General features: G+C 35.4%; 1 protein-coding gene across 1 annotated transcript in view; it reads left to right on the forward strand.

The window, feature by feature from the left end:
- Nucleotides 1–21,314, forward strand: part of LOC101699433 (otogelin-like protein) — a 147,924-nt gene that overhangs the window by 43,260 nt on the left and 83,350 nt on the right. Inside the window, exons 20-24 of the mRNA XM_087192482.1 lie at nt 1,922–1,974; nt 3,493–3,655; nt 7,827–7,934; nt 8,676–8,814; nt 16,153–16,287. Coding sequence (XP_087048608.1) covers nt 1,922–1,974; nt 3,493–3,655; nt 7,827–7,934; nt 8,676–8,814; nt 16,153–16,287 — 598 coding nt within the window. The remainder of the gene's footprint in view (nt 1–1,921; nt 1,975–3,492; nt 3,656–7,826; nt 7,935–8,675; nt 8,815–16,152; nt 16,288–21,314) is intronic.

The raw sequence follows: 21,314 nt of genomic DNA on the forward strand, positions 1-21,314 counted from the left end.
AGGTGGCCAAGCAGTGTGATAATCAAGCTGAGATTTCATCCCAGGGGTTCTGGCTCTGCAGTGCTTTTCTACAGACCTTGCTTAGCAGCTTAGTTTGTATTCACAGCAGAGTATCACTCATACTCATTTTACCTTTATCACTATCTCTATCTCTTCTCCACCCCCATAGTTTCCCAAGCCAGAAATCTGAGAGTCATTTTTGACTCTCTTTTCCTGCTCAACACACCTAGCCATCAAATTTCTAGGAACTTGGTATTTTACTTGATTCTACTTTCTGCATGGAGTTGAAGTCCATTCCTTCTTTTCCATCCTATTGCTTTGGCAATGACTCTCATTTTTTGTCCACGTATTTTTGTAAATCATCTTTGTTTTGTGTTGGTATATATTTTACTCAGTTCCAAGAGCATGATGCCCAGAGATGGAGAAAGGGGAGCAGGGAAAGGGAAGAGGAGAGGGAGAGGGAGAGGTAGAGGGAGAGAAACAGACAGACATGATGAGTTAGGAAGCAAGAGAGCAAGCCAAGGAATCTAAACTTGCCTATAGCAACCCACTTTTGTAATAAACAACCAAATTCTGAGAGACTGAGAAGTCCTTCCTGGTGGATCAAGCATCAATCCCTTCCAAGGATATTATCCCTCTGACCTAATCACCTCCTAGACCCTGTCTCCTAACACTACCATATTAGGGACCAGCTTCAAATGAGTTTTAGAAGGGCAAACCATATTTGAACTGCAGCTCTGGTGCTCTGTTCTCTAGTCTTGCCCCACTTCCTCTCTGACAATTTATCATATCTTTCTTAAATTTGATATAATTGAATATATTTATGTAAGCATATCAAAAAAATCCATCTGTCCATGTGATGATAAAAATTCAATTAGTACAGTGATGTCATTTGTATTCCTTTCAAAAGGCCTATGTCCCAAGGGGGTTTGTATGATACAGTCCAAGATACGGCATATGATCTGAGACCGGTCTGCCTCAGTTTATCTATGCCATTCACAGTGTAAGTCCCACATCTGAATGTCATTCTACTGTTAAATCACACATACATAGGTTTTTCATGTCCTGTGGCTCTTAAATATAGAACACAGGACCTGTTCTAAAAATGAAAGGAAACTGTTGGGTTGTTGAAAACTGGTGTACTGTTCCTTTTGAGCTATTTTCTTAAGGGATTTTCGAAGTTGATTTGCCTGTATGCTGTTTTTGCTTTCTGCCTTGACTTAGAACCCAGATTGCAAGAAAATCTGACTGTACTCTGTCTCCAGCACTGCTGTCAGAAAATTTTCCTAAAACCCAAACCAATCATATTACTTCTCTGTTTAAGGTCTTCAATGGCTCATTTCTGAGGTAAAATCCTGGCATCTCAGCAGGCCTTGCCTCCGCTGCACTTGCAATCCTCACCTTGCACAGTCTCAGACCACTGTTTGGCTCCTTCATGGTTTGTTTCCAATGAGTGTTGGAACCTTCCTACCATATCCGTGTTATAACCTTCATGCGTTCTTCAAAACTGTTCAGACTTATCACTTTAATTTCCATGATGTCAGTTGGCAACAGTTTTAAAATGTTTTCTGTCTACCTCTTAAGTGTATTTCTGTGTTGTGTGTGTCACATTGCACAAATTATTTTACGTGACTTTTACTAGAGTATAAACACTTCAGTCAAGACTATTAATTTTAATTTTTCTTTTTCCATCCCCAGACCTCTCACCATGGCCCATATGTATAGGTATTTTATAAAAATAGGTTAAACTGAAAATAGCTCTCTTCAAGTTGGACCTAAGGCAATAATTTATTTGTAAAATGTTTTGTAGGGAAAATTGTACCATTTGTATATGTACTCAATTTTTTACGTTAGATGGTTGTTGAGATACAGAAAAAAAGTAAGGTTTGAGTTTGTAAATTAACTATTTCTTTATTTCCAGCCAATGTTCAAATGGGACTGTGAAATGTGATAAATTAGCAACACCCTCTCCTGGTGAGTCACAGATCAGTGTTGCCTCAAGGAGAATGCAGCTCTATTGCTTCCTGGAGATTTCCGGCAGGGATGACCAGTGCACCGCAGACCTTCCTGCCAGTGCGCATGGACGTGACCTTGGGAGTGTTCCTCTAGTGCTCCTCTGCTTCCTAATTTTTTTCACATTAAGAATTAGAATATTTGTGGAACAGTCTGGGGGAGCATATATGGCTGCCTAAGGGCAAAGCTAATCATAATCAGCTCAGGGATTCTGTCTCCCTCAGTACCACCTCAGTCGGCCTGAGGGTTTTGGGAACATGATTTAGACACCTGTTATAACCCATTTGTGGATCAGAAACTGGGAAACTACTCTAGACCAGCACCTCTTAGATTTTAATGTGCATACAGTCACCCGGGAATCTTGTTAAAATGAAGATTTTTTTATTCTGATTCAGTAGATCAGGGGCGATGCCTGAGAGCCTCCATTTCTTTAGATGGTCAAGGTGATGTCAGTGGTGCTGGTTCCTCAGGACTAGTAGTAGTCAATTAAAAATGGCCTATGAAAAGAAATTTACTGTCTTCTCTTCTTAGAAGTCCTTTTACACTAAAATATCTTTCCTCAGACCTTATGTATTAGGGAATATTGTATATTCATGATTTTCTCATATTAAGAGCCTCCAATTCTCATTGTCTATAGAGAAATTCTTAGCAAATAATAGCACCTTTATTCATTTTATTGGACAGGAAGAGTTAAGATGGTAAAACAAATTGTGATCTATTGCTTTGCTATTTGTTTGAAAGATCAGGCATATTATGATAAGCTAAGTTTCATTTATATGCCCTAGATTTACTTTCTGAGGATGCAGGCTAGTGTAGGACATCTTCACAGGCTATGTTCGTTTATCATAACCATATTCAGTAGCTATGGTTTATCCCTGCTCTGCTTCATTTACTTCGGGTTGGCCCATGGTTAAAGAAATGTTTAGGTGGCTAGCTTTCTTACCCTGAATCCTCAAGACACAACCTCTTTGTTCCCACATAAGAGACCTTATTTTGATTCCCCAAGTGCTCTCTATTTGCCAGTGCTGCATGTGCTATGTTCACTTCTGCACTTCTGCGGTATCGTGAGTATATTTCTACAGCATCGTGAAAACATTGACTCACAGGTGAAGCAAGATCTAGAAGCATGTTCATTGTGGCTGTATAAAATGTTAAATATATACTACATTTGCAGCCCTCAAAAATTTATACTATGCATTTGTTTTTTGACCTCAGTAAATGATGTACTAGTTACTGCCTTATGAAAGGCAACTGAAGTTTTCAAACTCCAGGACTTTGATGATTAAATGGTATCTGGCTAGGGAATGTTTGCAAACTCATCAACTCAAAGTTATGGAATAAGAGTATCATCTAATCATGACTGGTGAAATATTCTATGGTGAATTTTATTTTGATGACAAATGCATGTCCATAGATTATTTTGTCTATGGAACAAATATGAACTTTTAAAGGTCTTTCATCTGTGTTTTATCTTTGAAGTTCATGCCTGCCCAGAAGGAAAGCAATATTTTGACTGCAGGTTTCCTGACCCTGAATTACCAGCTGGGGGTGTAAATTGTGAAACTACATGTGCAAACCTGGCCATGAACTTCACCTGCACCCCATCTTCACCCTGCATAAGTGGCTGTGTTTGTGCACCAGGGTGAGTCTCTCTTTCTTGATAACACAGGCCGTTCAAGATTTGACAGAAAGCAGAAGTGCTCTTAAAGTATTATTTACAGAAATAGCCAAAATTGTTGTTGTGGCTTACTTTAGGTTGGTAGCTGGAAGACTTGTAATTATTTTACCACTCATGCAACATTGTGCAACGTTGTGAAAATAATGTGCTGAATTGGGGAGAGAGCTTATTTCAGGAGGAAGTTGGGATTTCTTTCCGATTCAGTTGCAGTTTTAGAAAAGTGATACAATTAGTCAGTCCTTGTTCAAAACGCTCTTCAGTGCGTACCTTTTGTGTATTCTGTTGCTGCAGTTACTCTGGTTGGTATTAAGTTCTAAGAGTGACACTCGCTGCTTTATCTTATAGATGTTACAGAAAGCAATGTATTGAAACTGCGTAGTAGAAGGGTTAAGAGTGGGAGCATTGGGTTCAGATATGCCAGTGCTCTGCCACTGTTAGTTGAGTGGTGTTTCTGCAATTAAAAAAAACTCAAATAGGCAATGTGAGAAGTGGTATGTGTGTGTGGGGGTTGTACTCAGTAAATACACTTCCCTATTTTATGACAGCCTATCGACTCTTCATACCTTTCCTTCATTTTCAGAAATACTCAGTCATGTGAAAGCCAATCACAGAATCTGGTAGCTATTAACTTCCTGTGGGCACACACCTAATCTGGCCTCCCAGGCCCTTGTTCATCTGGTAATGAATAGAATCAGCGCACAGGGAGAGGGCCATCTCAGGCAAACAGGTTACCCATTCTTCCTTGATCAACATGTTCACACAAAAAGATTCCTGGGATCAGCTCATATAAACTATGAGCAAAGAATAGAGAGGTCTTGTGGTTTGTTTCCCAGGAGAGTCACATTTGTCTAAATGACCCCTTCTGGAATAGGTTGAAGAGACAAGTAACTTGGGACTGGTATTAATCTCTTTAAAGGGAAAGGCATAGGAGGGCGAGAAAAGGAGGTCACAAAAGAACAAATGCCTACCCTTGGGAAAATAAAGACAGGTAGCTATCAGGCCAAAGAATAGATGAGCAAAGAAGACATTTTAGTATCAAGAACAAGGAAACTAAAACTTTTATTATAGTAAAATAATTTCAGCTGACAACATTGCTTGATTTAATTTTGACTCTTAGGGATACATGCCTGATTAAAGCCATATCCTAATTTTTTTTCATATAGTGTGCTTGATGCTATTATTTTTAAGCAATCTATTTACTATAATCTTTGACTTTTAGACAATGGTTATTTATTAGATAAGTATCATTAGAAAAAAACAAAAGAATTTTTTATCCATTTCTGATTATATTGAAATATAGTTAGAGATGACATAGGAGTCTCTGATTGATATAGAAATAATTTTGTTACTAGAACATCCTATTATAAAGTTGTTTATGGTAATGTGATTTGCCTTGTCTTCCATGTGATCTTATCTGGCTCGCTTTGGGACAATAGCCTAGTATCCCTTGTTTTCATGGGGCTCCTGAAAATGCCAGCCGTTCATTGACTATAAAAGGACCACATAACTCTAGTTGAGAAATCACTGTGGACTGAAGAAATGGAAAATACTGTAATGAAAAGAGTCAGATAAAAAGTGGCTTCAAATGTTAGTCTTCCTTATTAGTTACAGAACCTCAGGGCAAATTACTTACTCGGAGTATTAAGTTCCCATTTTTAAACTGGACATAATGATATTTACTTCATGGATGGCTGAGCATGTGCAATTCATCAATTATATGGTAGGTGCTCAGTGAATGCTTAGTACATACATGTCTTAGTTTCTTGTTGCCCAACACTCACAACTTAAAGGAGGAGATGTTATTTTGGCTCATAGTTTTAGAGGTTTCAGTCCATAGTCAGCTGGGACCAGGGCAGACAGGAGTGGGAAGGGTGTGGCAGAGGATGGCTGCTCATTTCCTAGCAGTCAGGAAGCAGAGAGAGGGGAGGGAGATGTACCCTTCTGGGTTGTGTTCTGAAGACCAGCTCCCACCTTTTAACAGCATGTTCGGCCATGAACTCCACAGATGAGTATGGCTTCCCCAAGACCCAGTTACCTCTGAAATCTTGACCTCTGAACACGGGAGCCTTTGGGGGGACATTCTAGATTTAAACCATAACAATATCCTACTACACAAAGCTACTAAGAGCAATTAATTTAGAGTGATTTATAGCTCTCCTCTTCTTTCTTCCAGTTTTTGACTAGTTATGAAAAACTTGTAAGTCAGCATAACACTTAAAATCACTAGGTAAAATTGGCCAGATATATAGGACTTGTGGGATTCACACCTCATGTTTGGAGTGCTATGTGAAGCTATGAGACTGGGGGTGGAGGTACTAATACACATATATACTAAATAGTCAAAAATAGGTTTTTGTTATTGGTCTTTATATCACCATATGAAATTTAATCAAGTATTTAGTTTATTGTGTTGCATCTTTTAATAAAAATTTTTACAAATTGCTAAGTATAAGGAACATGTGGGAGAGTTGGGGAAGACAAAAATTTGCACTGAAGAGATTGCACTAAACTGAGACTTCAGGAGAAGTGTTTTCTAGAAAGGAGAAAGATTCAAAGGGCAATGGAAGGGACAAGAAGTTTGAGAGAGTTGACATAATAGACTATGGAATCTACGGCACTGTTGTTCTGTAAGAAAGAAATCTAATGAAAAAATGCATCACCTATATACATAAGTTTCTTTATTAACTTTTACTTGACAACTGAGTGTCTTTAGTGCGCTAGGCATTGAGATAGCAATAAATTGGAGTTTAAAGTCTAGTGGGAAGCATATACATGGATAAGGAAGCATAGTCCTCTGAGAAGAAAGCAGAACACTAAAGGAACATACGTGATTATTTCTATTTGAGAGAGTAGGCACAGATTCAGGATTCCAGATTTTATTTTATTTTTTTAAATTTTAGGTGCTGGTTATCAAAGCCAAGGCCTCACACAAGCTAAGCAAGCACTCTATCCCTGAGCTACAACCCAGCTCTAGGTTAATTTTTATAACATCGAATTATTACCTTTTAAAGAAAAGTCATAAAAACTATACATTTATCTATTTTTGGTAGCCATGTATTTTTATTATCTTAAAATAATGAAAATTATTTTTATGAAAGATATTTTGATTTTAAGAATTTAAGATTGTAAGAATATTGACAAAATATTTTATTGAGAGTATTACAATATTACATTAATATGTATTCATTTAATCTTATCAAAATATTTTCATAGCACAAAATTAATTCTTCTCTGATAGCATAAGTTTAATTTATATATTAATAGTTGTATTTATATTTTACATTAAAATGAGATTTGTATATTTAAACTTTTATATGCATAGATATCTTTAGATATTTTTAATAGGTAATTTTTAAAGGAGATAACACTTCAAAGCAAATTAACATTCAGAAGTTCACATTATGATTTTACTTCCAAACACTTAAGCAAAGCTTTCATGATTTTAACTTTGAGCACTGAAAAGTTTTGATTATTCTCTGTATTCTCTAACAGAAAATGTTATCCACTTCATAATTCACTACTTTATCAAAAATTATTGGGCCGGGATTTAGCTCAGTGGTTCCGCCGCCTGCCTTGCAAGCACAAGGTCCCTAGTTTGATCCCTGGTACCAAAAAAAAAAATCATTAAATTCCATAGATTTTCTAGTAGCAAATAGTGAAGACAGGGACTTTAGTTCCTCTTTAAATGTTTTCTTCAGAATGACTAACTTTATTGGAAATTTAGGCTTCTGTCTCATTTCAGTTGTATTGTGTGAATAACAGAAAGATCAAAATTTGAAATATATTCTGTTTCAAAATAAAACATTTTAAAAAGGGATTGAGATAATGGATCGGTGTGAAAGCTCTAGGTTCAGTCCTCAGTACCACATGAACACACACACATACACACACACACACACACACACAATGAAATATAACCATTTGTCTGGCATTTATTTAATACCATGATATATAAAGTATTGTGTTAATAAAAGAAGAAAAAGACTACAGTCATCCCTCTAAAGGTCATGTAGACTATGGCATAGACAGTTACAGAAAATACAGAAGATAGTGTTGTATATGACAAGATTAGTTACTTATGAAAAACTGAGATTAGCAATTTATACTAACAATATTTTACTTCTTCATTTGGAAGAATGGCAGAGCACAAAGGAAAGTGCTATGTTCCTGAAAGTTGTCCATGTATCTGGAAAGATTGGGAGCACCTCTCAGGAGAAGTGATTGCTACACCGTGTTATACTTGGTAATGAGGTTTATTTCTTTCACAAAAATTTTCCTAAGGAGTTGTATTAATGTCAGTTATCTGTTGAATTTACTTGATGTGATTGAACAGCAATAACAAAATCAAGCCTCAGTAAATAAGATTTTAAAGACAGTAAGGAGTTGGTGGATAACTGCCATGAAAAGAGGGATCATAATTGTTTTTATGTACACTCCTTTGGGCTAGAACAAAATAATGCAATACGATAATTTGGATATTTAATTGGAAGACTTATCCCAAGCTTATAAGAAAGTGCTGAATGTTTCGAAGACAAAAACCATATTTAACAAAAGTTTTCCTTTTGGAAAAGAGTGAAAACAATAGCATAAGCCAAAAGTTGAAATGTAATTTCCTTAAAATATGGACAAAGACTCTAAACTCATGAACAAGTTTTTAAATTGCCTGAAATGCAGGAGATGATACTATACTCTTTTGGCTATTAGCAGACCTGTGTTTAATTTTCAGTCCATCTTCAAATTCCTATGTAACCCAGTCACAAATTCTAGGCTTGACTTTGATGTTGGATAGCATATTTAAATGTGGTGGTAGTTATATACCTAATTTTTCAATGTAATAAGTATTACAATGACTTGGCAAAATTCGTAAGGGTTATTGGTTTAGTAAATGCTCTTGAATATAAACCTTCCATTTTGGGGGCCCATTTGGAAAACACTAATTAAAGCCAAGTTTCTTAATAAGACAACTCGTATTATTTTTTAATAGTATTTGTCGACGAGGAATGTTCAATTGTACATATTACCCATGCCCAGCAGTCTGCACAATATATGGGGACCGGCATTATCATTCTTTTGATGGACTAGAATATGATTATATCAGTGATTGCCAGGTATTTTTGATAAAGGTAGGTCACAGTTATTCATTTTTATTCGAATTTGCATAAAGACCATATAACAAACCAGCATCCTGGCCCATGACATATCAAATATATATATATCATTACTAAAAATCTATAAAAGTCACAGCAATTTTAGTTTTAACTTATTCTTAAGTTTTATTATTTGTAAGTGATGGGCTCATTTTTTAGTTTTCTGAGCCTAACTGTGCTCATTTATAAAATGAAGATAATAGTTTGTACCTAGGTCCAAAAGTAGTTATGATGACTATATGAGATAAATATATGTAAAATACTTAGATAGTGGTTGATATGTAATCATTCAGTAAGTACCAACCATTTTATTATTGTTAACTTGGCATGATGAATATAAATATAACATATTAAATAATTGTTTGGATTATTTTCTTTTCAGTATTGGGGATTGATGCCAGGGCTTCTGTAGTGAACTACATCTCCAGTCCTTTTTTTATTTTGAGACAGGGTTTCATTACATCATTAAGTTGCCCAGGCTGGGCTGGAACTTCTACCCCAGCCTCCCAGAATGCTAGAATTATGGAGGTTTGTGTCCAGCTTGGATTATGTACTTTCAATGATTGTGATAATCAAGAAAGATTATTCTCAATTCTAGAAAAGCTACTTTTAGGACATGCTTTGCTAAATTCCAGGCTATATATATCTGATAAAATGCTTAAAACTTCTCACATGTTTAATGGATGTGGATTGCCTGTATACCTACATTTTATTTGATTTCACTGATCCTAGAATTAAAATTCTAAGTGAAAAATGTAATCTTTAGAAACAAATCACTCAAGAATAAACAAAATAACATCTTTTCCTCCAGCAAGCTAAGGTGTGATTAATGCATTTTTTTCTGGTAATACATTTTATGTTAGCACAGGTGTGTTTTGTGTGTGTGTAATTCTGTTCTTTAAGTCTGTCCCCATTCCACATCAGCTCCATTAAGTAAAATATGAGCAGTAAAATCTACAGCTTTGTAAATGTAAGCAAATCTTATGCTTATATTTTAAGCCACTGAATTTGCCTGGTGGTAATTATCTTCTTTGTGAATGCTTTGAAGTTTCTTATACTTGGGAAAGGATTTGGCAGTTACATAATTATAGAAGACAGTAAGCGACTTCCTATGGCTTTTGCCTGGATATGTGTGCTGTTTTGATAATTTTTGGAGCATAAAGAAGGCAAACGATGAATATATATTCTATGAGTGTATTTACTTTTCTTCTCCAAACAAGCCTTGCTATAGCAAAAACTTTTACATTAGAGTCTTCTCATCCTCCAAAGTTTAGATTGTCTGTTTAAAAGCTTGAAAAATTACTTAACAGTTTAGGGATTTTAAACACATAAACTAATAGACTTCATTCTCTAAAATGTTTTAGATGATTTTGTATCACATGCTCCCTGGATATTCAAATGCCTCTGCCACTGCTTTAAGTTATCTCTGCTTTTAACTTTCTGTATTCTTGCTCTCTGTCTTTCAGTATCTCCTCTGGTTCCTGTTTGTCTTTTTTTTTTTAATCACCTTTTTTTCTCGCAATTCTAGACAATTTTAGACAACCAAGATGGCTCTTTCTGGGGAAGGACCAGGTGTTAATCATTATTTTTTCACAAGGGAGAAATGTTCTCCTGGGAACATATTGTGGTTTATGGAATGCTGACTGAACTGGATGTCTTTTCTTGGCTCTACACCTGCTTCTCCTAGTATGTGGTGTGTTCACTCATGCGATCTTAGCCACACCTTCAGGCTGATGAGATCTAAATCTACAAGCCCAGCTCTGACCCTCAGCTTCTTGCCTGTCTTTCTGACTCATGTTCATCTCTACAATAATATACATTTTTATTTTATTAACCTTTCTAAGATTCATACCATCAACATGTGATTGATTATAAAACACAGTGACAGGCTAGGGATTTAGCTCAGTGGTTCTGCTGCCTGCCTCACAAGCGCAAGGTCCCGAGTTCGATCTCCGGTACCAAAAAAAACAAAAACAAAAACCCCCCAAACACAGTGACTTCCAGAGCTCTACCTCACCAAATCAAGTGCCTCTGCCAGGCCCTCAGAGCCTCTGCTGGCTTTGTCTTGGATGCTCATCTTTTCTCAGGGTACTTTCTATGATTTCCTCTACTCCCTCAAAGAGATATTTCAAGCTTACATGGAACTGCCTTCTTCTCTCTCTCTTTTTTTTTTTTGATGCCAGGGATCAAACTTGGGCTCTTGCGCTTGTGCAGCAGGCGACAAAACCACTGAGCTAAATCCCCGGCCCTGAACTGTCTTGTTCTTATAGCCCATTGTTTTGTCTTTCTTAGTACATAATGTTCCCATTACTTGTGGGGAATTGGTACACATACATAATACATCTTAATTCCTTTATTTCCATCTGCTTCCTTTCTCTTCCTGCTGCTTTCCTTCCATATTTTGCTCCCATCTGAAAAAGATCTATCTTCCTACTTCCTACTATCTATGTTTTGTTTTGTTCTTTATGTATATTTTGTGTTTCTCATAAAGAGAAACCATGCAATATTTAAGCTTGAGTATGATTTATTTCACTTAGCATTATGTGATCATGTAAAATTAGGCATCTAAATATATCCTGATTAATTTATATGTCTTCAACTAGACTGTATATCATCTTATGTCCTTATGATGTATGACACTTCTGGATTCAATAAAATTATGTATGAATTATAAACCTAAAAACTTACTTGTTTTACTTTTTAAAACAGTCTTCACTAGACAGTGGAGGCCACAAACTTAAACTCAATTATTTTTAGTTGTAGCAACCTAAAGTTTGTGATAAATGTATATGCGTTCAACACCAGGTATGTAAAGCCACACTTTTGAAATGCAAGAGGGTGTGCACATCACCTGGGGATATTGTTAAAATATAGATTCACTTTTGCAACAGGGTCTTGGATTCTTCCTAACAGGCTACCACATGGAGCTTATGCTCTATGTCTGTTTCTTTGCCAGTACCATGCTGTTTTTATCACAGTAGCTTTGTAGTATGGTTTCAAGTTGGGGATTGTGATACCCCCTGCCATGTCTCTGTTGCCTAGATTTGCTTTTGGTATTCTAGGTCTCTTCTGGTTCCAAATGAATTTTTGGATTGTTTTCTCTAGTTTTGTGAAGTATATTGTTGGAATTTCAATCAGCATTGCATTAAGTCTATATAGTAGTTTTGGAAGTATGGCCATTTTCACTATATTGCTTCTTCCTACCCAGGAACAAGGGATGTCTTTCCATTTTCTTATGTCCTCTTTGATCTCCTTTTTCAGAGTGCTGTAGTTTTCAGTGTAGAGGTCTTTTGCTTCCTTTGTTAGAGTGATTCCTAGATATTTCATTTTTGGGGATGCTATTGTAAAAGGCATTGTTTCCCTAATTTCTCTCTCAGTGAGTCTGCTATAAAATCTTGAAATTTTGATGTCACGGATAATGTTTTTTTTTTTCTCCCCAAATCATTGCAGACCACTGGGCATGTGGTGAATTCAGTAACTACTTACTAGCATTTTCTGTCTGGCATTTTCTTAACCTTTTGTTTCCCTTTGCAATAGAGAAAGAATAGTATTTACCACTTCATTTGCATATAGTGATCATACAGAAAATATTTCAAGTAGCATATTTATTTCAACTCTGATTTCTGGCAATATAAAAGTATATTCTTGAGTTTGATGCTGCATGATTATAGCACTATTTCTTTCTTGGTATTGCAACATAACCTTTCCAATCAATTTCACTGTCAAGAGCCAGTTAAGTGTGGCATTTAGTATTTACAATCTGACTTCCTATGTTCACCTTTGTCACTGTAGCCTTCTGTTAAAATGAAAATATCTCAGTCAGTTTCACAGTTTCCATTTTTCCAGCTGTTAATAGCATTGAAATTTGCATCACTAATTAAATATTTGGTTGAAGATCTGTGTATTTAGTAAGGATAAGACACAAAGAGTCTTTAAAATCTAAATGCAAATCCCAGAATTGCCTGTGCCTTTTTTCTGGCAAAACGAAAATGATCTTTTCAAAAGGAACATTGTTTATAAAAAGTGACTTCAGAACTAATCTTTTACTGAATTTGGTAACTTGAAGGGAAAAAAACCATACTGTTAATAATAAATTTTTGTCAGACTACCAAGTTTTTTTATTGTATTTCCATGAGAAATCTTACTTTGGACCTAAAAATGTTTCAGGACAAATTGATCAAATCATACATGAGAAATCCCAAATCACTTTATTTTGTTATTAAACATGATTACTACATACCAAAGATAAATTAGTGATTGACCAACACAACCTCATTTTCATTGTCTTGAAATATGAGTATTTCTCAATGCTTGAATTTTTTTCTGCTTAATTTTTTTTCCTTTGGTAGCATTTTGTTTTCATTTATTCCACCTGCCAAAGGTTTCTAGGACAGAGCCATCCTTCTCTGGAAGAATGAGTATTTCCTTTGAGAAGATAGGATGGCTGCCAGCACAATTCATTTCCTTGCTGCTGTGTTAGTGTTGGGAGTCACCTTTGCAAATAGCAGATTTAATTCTTTCTTCCTTGTTGGCCAGCTGTTTCACTTTTGTGCCTATTAAACATTCCAGGTTTTATCTCTGTAACACATTTTCATCTGGTGGAAGTTACCTTTTATTTCTTTGGGCCCCAAGTAGGACCTAAAATAAAATTTTCCTTTTATTCCTCAATTGGGCTTTAAAAATTAATACTTACTCAATTTTATTTTAAAAGTATAATATTACTTGACCTCACAGTTGAAGAGATGTTGAAGTTCTTTTCTTCTTATCTCTGAGTTGTGTGTTTTTTTAAAGGTAACGAAATTTTAAGTAGAGGGCACTTACAACTGTTAAATGTTTACTTATCAAAAATTCAAGTCCTCTGGTATTTTATTTATTTTGAAAGCTGTTGCCTTATCTTCTTTGATGTAATTCTACTGATTCTGGTCCTTTGTTTCTGATCACCCTTTCCTCCCCTACAGCTCCTTTCTCTAAGTGTCTTAAAACTCATAGCTTCCATGTCTGACTGCTCCATAAAACTCTCATCTGCTTGTACTTTCATTATTCCTTGAAGACACAGATCCTGTTTTTACTTATCTATTTCACTCTAGGCTACCATATGGACCAGGACATTGTGTAGATTAGTTACTCTTAAAAGGAATTGGGGCTATGACAGGTGCTGTGAGTGACATGTGGAAAGCAATAACATATACCCTTGAGAGGTGCTGACATTTCAAGTTTTGTAATCATTTGAAGGGAAATTCTCTATCAAATCTGTCAGAATAAAGAGTTTTGAGGAACTCACACAACAAATTGATATTGACCTTTTTTCTCTAGCTTTGTAATCATTACCTATTGTGTTGCCTAGCAACTCTGTGACATTATTCCTAAACCTAATATTAACTTGAAATAGATTAGAAATGGAAATTATTAAGTCCTCATTCTTAGGCATTTTTATTGTTTCAGATTTCTGGCATAACATGATGAGAGAACATATAATATAGGCTTCTTGAAATTTCTGATTTAATATAAAGAATAAAGCTAACATTGAGACACTAATTAACAGCAATAGAAATGTAGTGCCAACAGAGAGCCCTGCAGCTAGCTTTTCTCATCCCTTAGTCTAAATAACTCTTCTCAAGAGGAAAAACAAAACAAAACCTTGAGTTATATATTTTTCTTTGAAAATCATTCACAAAAGCATGAAAGTGTAGCATTATTTTTTGAGTAGTACAATGCCATAATCATCTTAATAACCCTTATTATTCTGCTTTTCAAAATTTAGGCAGTGCTTTGAAAAAAGGATTGTTTAAGGAGAAGCAAAAGCTCTTAGCACTTATCAGGTAAAAAAATGGGTTACAGAGAGACACATTAATTACTCCATCAACAGCATTCATTGCAAACTTATACCCTAGGCACTAGGCTGCAGTAATTACTAGAAAGTCTGGAAGAATTTGGCTGAACAAAGAAATATATTGATCTAGTGTTCATATTGCTAGTGATGTGAAAAACTACGTGTGGAGAATTTACATGAAGACTTATATGATTTCCAAACATTTAATGACTTTTTCTCACTATAAAAATAAGTATTGGCTCATTTATCTCAAGATGAAGAAGCTTCAGGAACATGATGTGGGCCTTTGAAAACTGGCCATTGAGTCCAAAGAGAAACGTTATGCTTGTTTCTTTCCTTCTGATGAAAACTTCACCTTCCACCAATCTGTGAAATGGCTCTTAGAGCAGTTTTTGGGGAAAAGGATGACATTGGAAATTTGACATCACAGATTTTTTTCCCCTAGAGCATTGATATAAGAGGCAATGGATATATTAGATTGATTTAATCATTCTACATTGTACACACATATCATAACATTTTACTCCATAAATATATACAATTATAATTTTTCAACTAAAAAAAATACAGATATGAGCAACATTTTATAATGAATTTCTGGGGTCTTAAAAACCTAATAAGCCCATGCATAAAACTGGGATGCAAAAGTAGAAACCCTGATTCTGGAAAGCCTGTTTTTAATGATGGAATGGGGAGTGGCCAAAGGAAAGTGGTCTAAATAGGGACTTAAGATATAGTGTGTGAGGCTAAATAATATTCTTCTGAAACTAAGGATTTCCTATAGCCTAAAGCTGACTTTCTCCTCAACCATTTTTAGCCCTTCCTTATATAAAAAGTAAACAAAGCAAAACAGAATAGGGATTGGAATTCTGTCATTGAATTTATGTAGTTACGTGGCCTTGGACAATCAATTAACCCATCATAAACTCAGTTTCCTGATCTGTAAAATAGAGATAATATCAAATTCAAAATGTTATCATAAGAATTAAATATAATAAAGTCATAAGTTCAAGAAGTTAAAAATGTTGTAAGTTCAAAGCAAGCCATCAAATTATATGTATTATTTTATTTACTAATACATATTAGTTTTATATCTGCTTTTTAGTGTAATTGTAATTGTTTGACAAAAAACTCCCTAACATAAAACACGTTTAGATTGAAAATATTTTAGAGACTCTCATCAGTGACTTACTGTCTTGTTAGTTATTTACTGATAAAATTATAATGTTGGATAAATCCGAGATATAGTAATAAAATGAAAACAAATTGCCGGAACAAAATTTTAAAGAAGTATTACAGGTAAATGCTTAACAATTGAGCTTTCTGTAAAAATTTTCACATTATTAAATTAAACATTTTTTATTTTAGAAGTAAGCTGTTTCTGAATTCCAGTGTAATCTGTTGTAAATCTTTGTTTTACTTAGGATTGTTAGTAAAAGTCTAAAAATTTGTATTAACAAAATGTTTCTTTTTTGACATTTCAGAGTACTGATGATTCAGATATATCTATCATTGCCCAGAACAAGAAATGCTTTGACAATGATATTGTTTGTTCTAAAAGCGTTTTGATTTCAGTTGGCAACACTGAAATTTACCTAAATGATAGTCCTTACAAGCAGGTTGGTGAATTTTTTGGTAAGATCATTTTAAATTGTCCCAAGGTAACTGGAAATATAGTGGAAATGCTTTGGCTACTTCTGTTTTTTTTCTCTTTTGTTTATTAATTATGTTGGTACATTTAAGGTATACAGTATAATGACATTCATCATTGGAAATTTGTACCTTTACATAATCCATCTTGGTTCTTATTTTTTCCCCATTTCCCTGCCCTCCCTTCAACCCCTCCAACCCTCCCTATCTACAAAGACTTTGTTTCCATTTTTTCTTTTTCTCGTATTAATTCTATTCCCTACTTTCTTTTCTCCTACCTTTCCCACTTCCCCTTTGCCCCTTTGCTTCCTATTTCACATTATCTATTATACCTTTTAGTCCTTAGTTACACTTTCAGTTTCTCACACTAGAGAAACTATTCGATATTTACACATGTGTGTCCTATTTATTTCACTTAAGAGTATGGTCTCAATGTGCATCCATTTAGCTATAAATGTCTCTAATTTCTCATTCTTTATGGCTGAGTAGTACTCCATTTTATAAAAACCCCACATTTTCTTGATCCAGTCTCCAGTTGATGGGCAATGGAGTTGTTTCCAAGTTTTAGTTATCACAAATTGTGCTGCTATGAACATGGGTACACATATATAACTGTGGTATGATTCTTTTAATTCTTTGGGGAAGATACCCAGCAGGGGAATAGCTGGGTCAAATGGAACCTCTAGCCCTAGTTCTTTGAGGTATCGCCACACTAATTTCCACAGTGGTTGCACCAGTCTACACTCCCACCAGCAGTGGAATGGGATTCCTCTTTCCCCACAGCCCCACCAGCATTTGTTATTGGTTGATTTCATGATGGCAGCCATTCTTTCTCGAGTGAGGTGGAATCTCAGTGTTGTTTTCATCTCCATATCTCTAATGACCAGTGATGTTGGACATTTTTCATATGTTTATTGCTATTTCTATTTCTTTGTCTGAGAAATGTCTGTTCATTTCAGATGACCATTTTTGGATTGGGTCCTTAAATTTGGAAGGTCTGATGTTTTAAAGTTCTTTATATATTCTAGATAGTAGACCTTTGTCTGAGGGACAGATGTTCCCTCACACTGTCTCTTCGCACTATTGGTGGTTTCTCTTGCTGTCCATAAGGTTTTAGTCAGAAGAGATCCCACTTATTGATTGTTTGGGCTAGTTCACAGGCAACTGAGGTTTTGTTCATAAAATCTTTTCCTACATGAATGTCTTCAAGAGTTATTCCTAACCTCTCTTCCAGCCAGTGTAATGTTTCTGTTTAAATATTGAGATCTTTAATCCATTTTTATTTTAATTTAGTGGTTGGTAAGAGATATAGGTCTTTGTCTTTGGCAAGTTGAAACCCAATTTTTCCAGCACCATTTCTTAAAGAAGCCATCTTTCCTCCAGTGAGGGTATTTGGCTCCTTTGTCAAAGAAGAGGTGGCTGAGTGTGTCTGGAGTTGTTTGTGGATCTTCTAATCTCTTTCACTGATCCTCAGGTCTGCTTCTTTGCCAGTACCATGCTGCTTTTATCACAGTAGCTTTGTAGTATAGTTTCAACTTGGGGATTGTGATACCCTCTACCTTATCTTTATTGCTTAGTATTGCTTTAGCTATTCTAGGTCTCTTCTTATTCCAAATGATTTTTTGGATTGTTTTCTCAAGGTCCCTGAAGTACCCTGCTAGGATTTCAATTGGGATTCGATTGAATCTATATAGTAGTTTTGGAAGTATGGTCATTTTCACTATGTTGATTCTTCATACCCAGGAGCAAGGGATGTCTTTCCATTGTCTGATATCCTCTTCAATCTCTTTTTTCAGAATGCTATAGTTTTCAGAGTAGAGGTCTTTGATTTCTTTTGTTAGGTTGATTCCTAGGTATTTCAAGTTTTTGGATGCTATTGTGAAAGGAATTGATTGCCCCATTTCTCTCTCAGTGAGTCTGTTTTATGTGTACAGAAAAGCTATTGATTTTTGCATGTTGACCTTGTACCCAGCTACTTTACTGAATTTGGTTATTAAGTCTAGAAGACTTTTGGTGGAGTTCTTGGGGTCTTCTATATAAAGTATCATGTCATCTGCAAATAATGACAATTTGACTTCTTTGTTTCCTGTCTTTATTTCTTTCTCTTGTCTAATTCCTGTGGCTAATGTTTCCAGAACTGTATTGAACAGGAGTGTTGATAGTGGACATGCTTGTCTTATTCCTGATTTTAGTGTGAAGGATTTCTGTTTTTGACCATTTAGTATGATATTGGCTGTTGGTTTTTCATAGATGGCTTTTATCAGATTGAGGTAGAGACCGTCTATTCCAATTTTTTGCAGGGTTTTTATCATAAATGCATGTTGGATTTTGTCAGATGCCTTTTCTGCATCTATGGAGATGATCATATGTTTTTGTCCTTGGCTCTATTGATATAGTATATTACACTGATTGATTTGCGTATGTTGAACCATCCCTGCATCTTTGGGGTGAATCCCACTTGGTCAGGGTGTATGATCTTCTTAATGATCTTCTGCATACTATTTTCCAGTATCTTGTTAAGGATTTTTGCATCTATGTTCATTCATGAGATTGGCCTACAGTTCTCTTTTTTGATTGGGTCTTTCTCTGCTTTGGGGATCAAGGTGATGCTTGCTTCCAAGAATGAATTTGGAAGTATTGCTTCCCTTTCAATTTCACTGAAGAGTTGAAACAGGAGTGGCAGTAGTTTGTCTCTAAATGTCTTGTAGAATTCAGCAGTGAAGCCATCAGGACTCGGGCTTTTCTTAGTTGGTAAGTTTTTAATTACATTTTCAATTTCATTGATTGATATTGGGTCATTTAGAATTTTTAAGTCATCTTCGTTCAACTTTGGTAATTCACAGATATCTAGGAATTTGTCCATTTCTTCTGTATTTTCCGTCTTATTGGGATATAGGTTCTGGAAGTAGGTATTGATGATCCTCTTGATTTCTGCTCGGTCCATTGTAATTTCACCCTTTTCATTCCTAATTGCATGGATTTGGGCCTTTTCTTTCCTTTTTCTGATAAGCTTCGCTATGGGTTTGTCAATTTGGTTTAATCTTTTGAAATACCAAATCTTGGCTTCATTGATTTTTTTGTATTGTTCTCTTAGTCTCCATTGCATTGATTTCTACCTTGATCTGTATAATTTCTTTCCTTCTATGTGCTTTGGGTTTGTCCTGCTCTTCTTTTTCTAGAAGCTTGAGGTTCAGCATAAGGTTGTGCAATTGAGCTTGCTCTGTTTTCCTAATGTGAGTATTCACTGCTATGAATTTCCCTTTTAAGACTGCTTTCATTGTGTCCCATAGATTCTGATATGTTTTATTGTCATTGTTATTTAATTGTAGAAACTGTGTGATTTCTTCTTTCATTTCCTCAGTGGCCCATTGCTTATCCAGAAGTGTGTTGTGCAGTTTCCATGTGTTTATGAAAGTCTTGCAGTTTCTTTTGCTATTGATCTCCAATTTCATCACACTTATGGTCTGACAATATACAGGGGATAACTTCAACTCCTTTGCACTTACTTAAACATGTTCTATGAGTGAGTATGTGGTCTATTTTACAGAATGACCAATGTGAAGCTGAAAAGAATGTGTATTCTGATTGTGTGGGGTGGGAAACTCTGTAAACATCTGTTAAGTTCATTTGTTCAAGAGTTTGATTGAGTTCTAGTATGTTGTTGTTTATTTTTTGTCTAGTTGATCTATCTATTTGTGAAAGTGGGGTATTAAGGTCCACCACTACTATTGTATTAGTGCTTATATGATTTTTCATGTCCATTAGTGTTTGTTTTATATAGTTGGATGCACTAGTGTTTGGTGCATATATATTAATGATTATCATCTCTTCCTGTTGGATTGTTCCCTTTACAAGGATGTAGTGTCCTTCTTTGTCTCTCTTAATCAGTGTTGGTTTTAAACGCACTTGATCTGCAAAGAGGATAGGTACTCTTACTATTTTTTGGGTTCCTGTCTCATGGAGGGTTGTTTTCCACCCTTTAACTTTCAGCCTATGAGTTTCTTGTTGAATTAAGTGTGTTTCTTGTATGCAGCATATTGTTGGATCTTGCTTTTTGACCCATTCCGCAAGTCTATTTCTTTTGATTGGTGAATTGATTAACATTGATGGCTATAACTGATATGTATTGACTTATCCTTGTCATGACTTTTTCTTTTTGTTAGATTCTCCCCCTTTGCATTTAATTTCTTGTTGTGCCAATTGATTCATTCTGCTGAGCTTCCTTGGAATGTCATCCTCCTTGTCTTTTCCTAGGATATTGTTTAAAATTTTTTGGAGTGCTAGTTTGGCATTTGTGAAGTTCCTAAGGTGCTCTTTGTCATGAAAGTATCTTATTTCTCCATCCATTTTGAAAGATAGTTTTTCAGGGTACATCGATCTGGGTTGGAGGCTGTTTCCCTCTAGGGCTTGAAATACGTCACTCCAAGCTCTTCTTGCCTTGAGGGTTTGCATTGAGAAGTCTGCTGTGATTCTGATGGGCTTTCCTTTGTATGTGATTTTTTCTTTTTTCTAACTGCTTGTAGAATTTGTTCTTCTGTTGGGTTTCTGGAATCTTAACTATTATATGCCTATGTGCAGATTTTTTGATCAAGGCTAGTTGGAGTCCTATATGCCTCACTTAGCTGTATGTCAAATTCTTTTCCCCTGCTTGGGAAGTTTTCTGCCTTTACTTCTGTGAAGAGGTTTTTATGTCATCTCCATTCTCTCCTCTTTCTTCCTTGACTCCAGTCACTCTGATGTTATTCTTCTTTGCATCGTCTAGCAGCTGCTGGATTGATTTCTCATGGTCCCTTACTTTTTTAAAGAAAGTTTTCTTTTCCTGGTAACTAATTGCAATCCTATCTTCTATATCTGAAATTCTATCCTTGCATTAGCTCATTCTGCTGTGTAAACTTTCAATGGAGTTTTTAATCTCCTGGAAATGAGTTTGAATGTATTTTATGGATTCCATTTGTTTCCTATGTTGGGATTCCATTATATTCCTCAGCTCCTCTAT

Source organism: Heterocephalus glaber, unplaced genomic scaffold (genome assembly GCF_053883595.1).
Source record: "Heterocephalus glaber isolate CG9 unplaced genomic scaffold, H.glaber_assembly_v1.0 deba00001571, whole genome shotgun sequence".
Taxonomy (NCBI): domain Eukaryota; kingdom Metazoa; phylum Chordata; class Mammalia; order Rodentia; family Bathyergidae; genus Heterocephalus; species Heterocephalus glaber.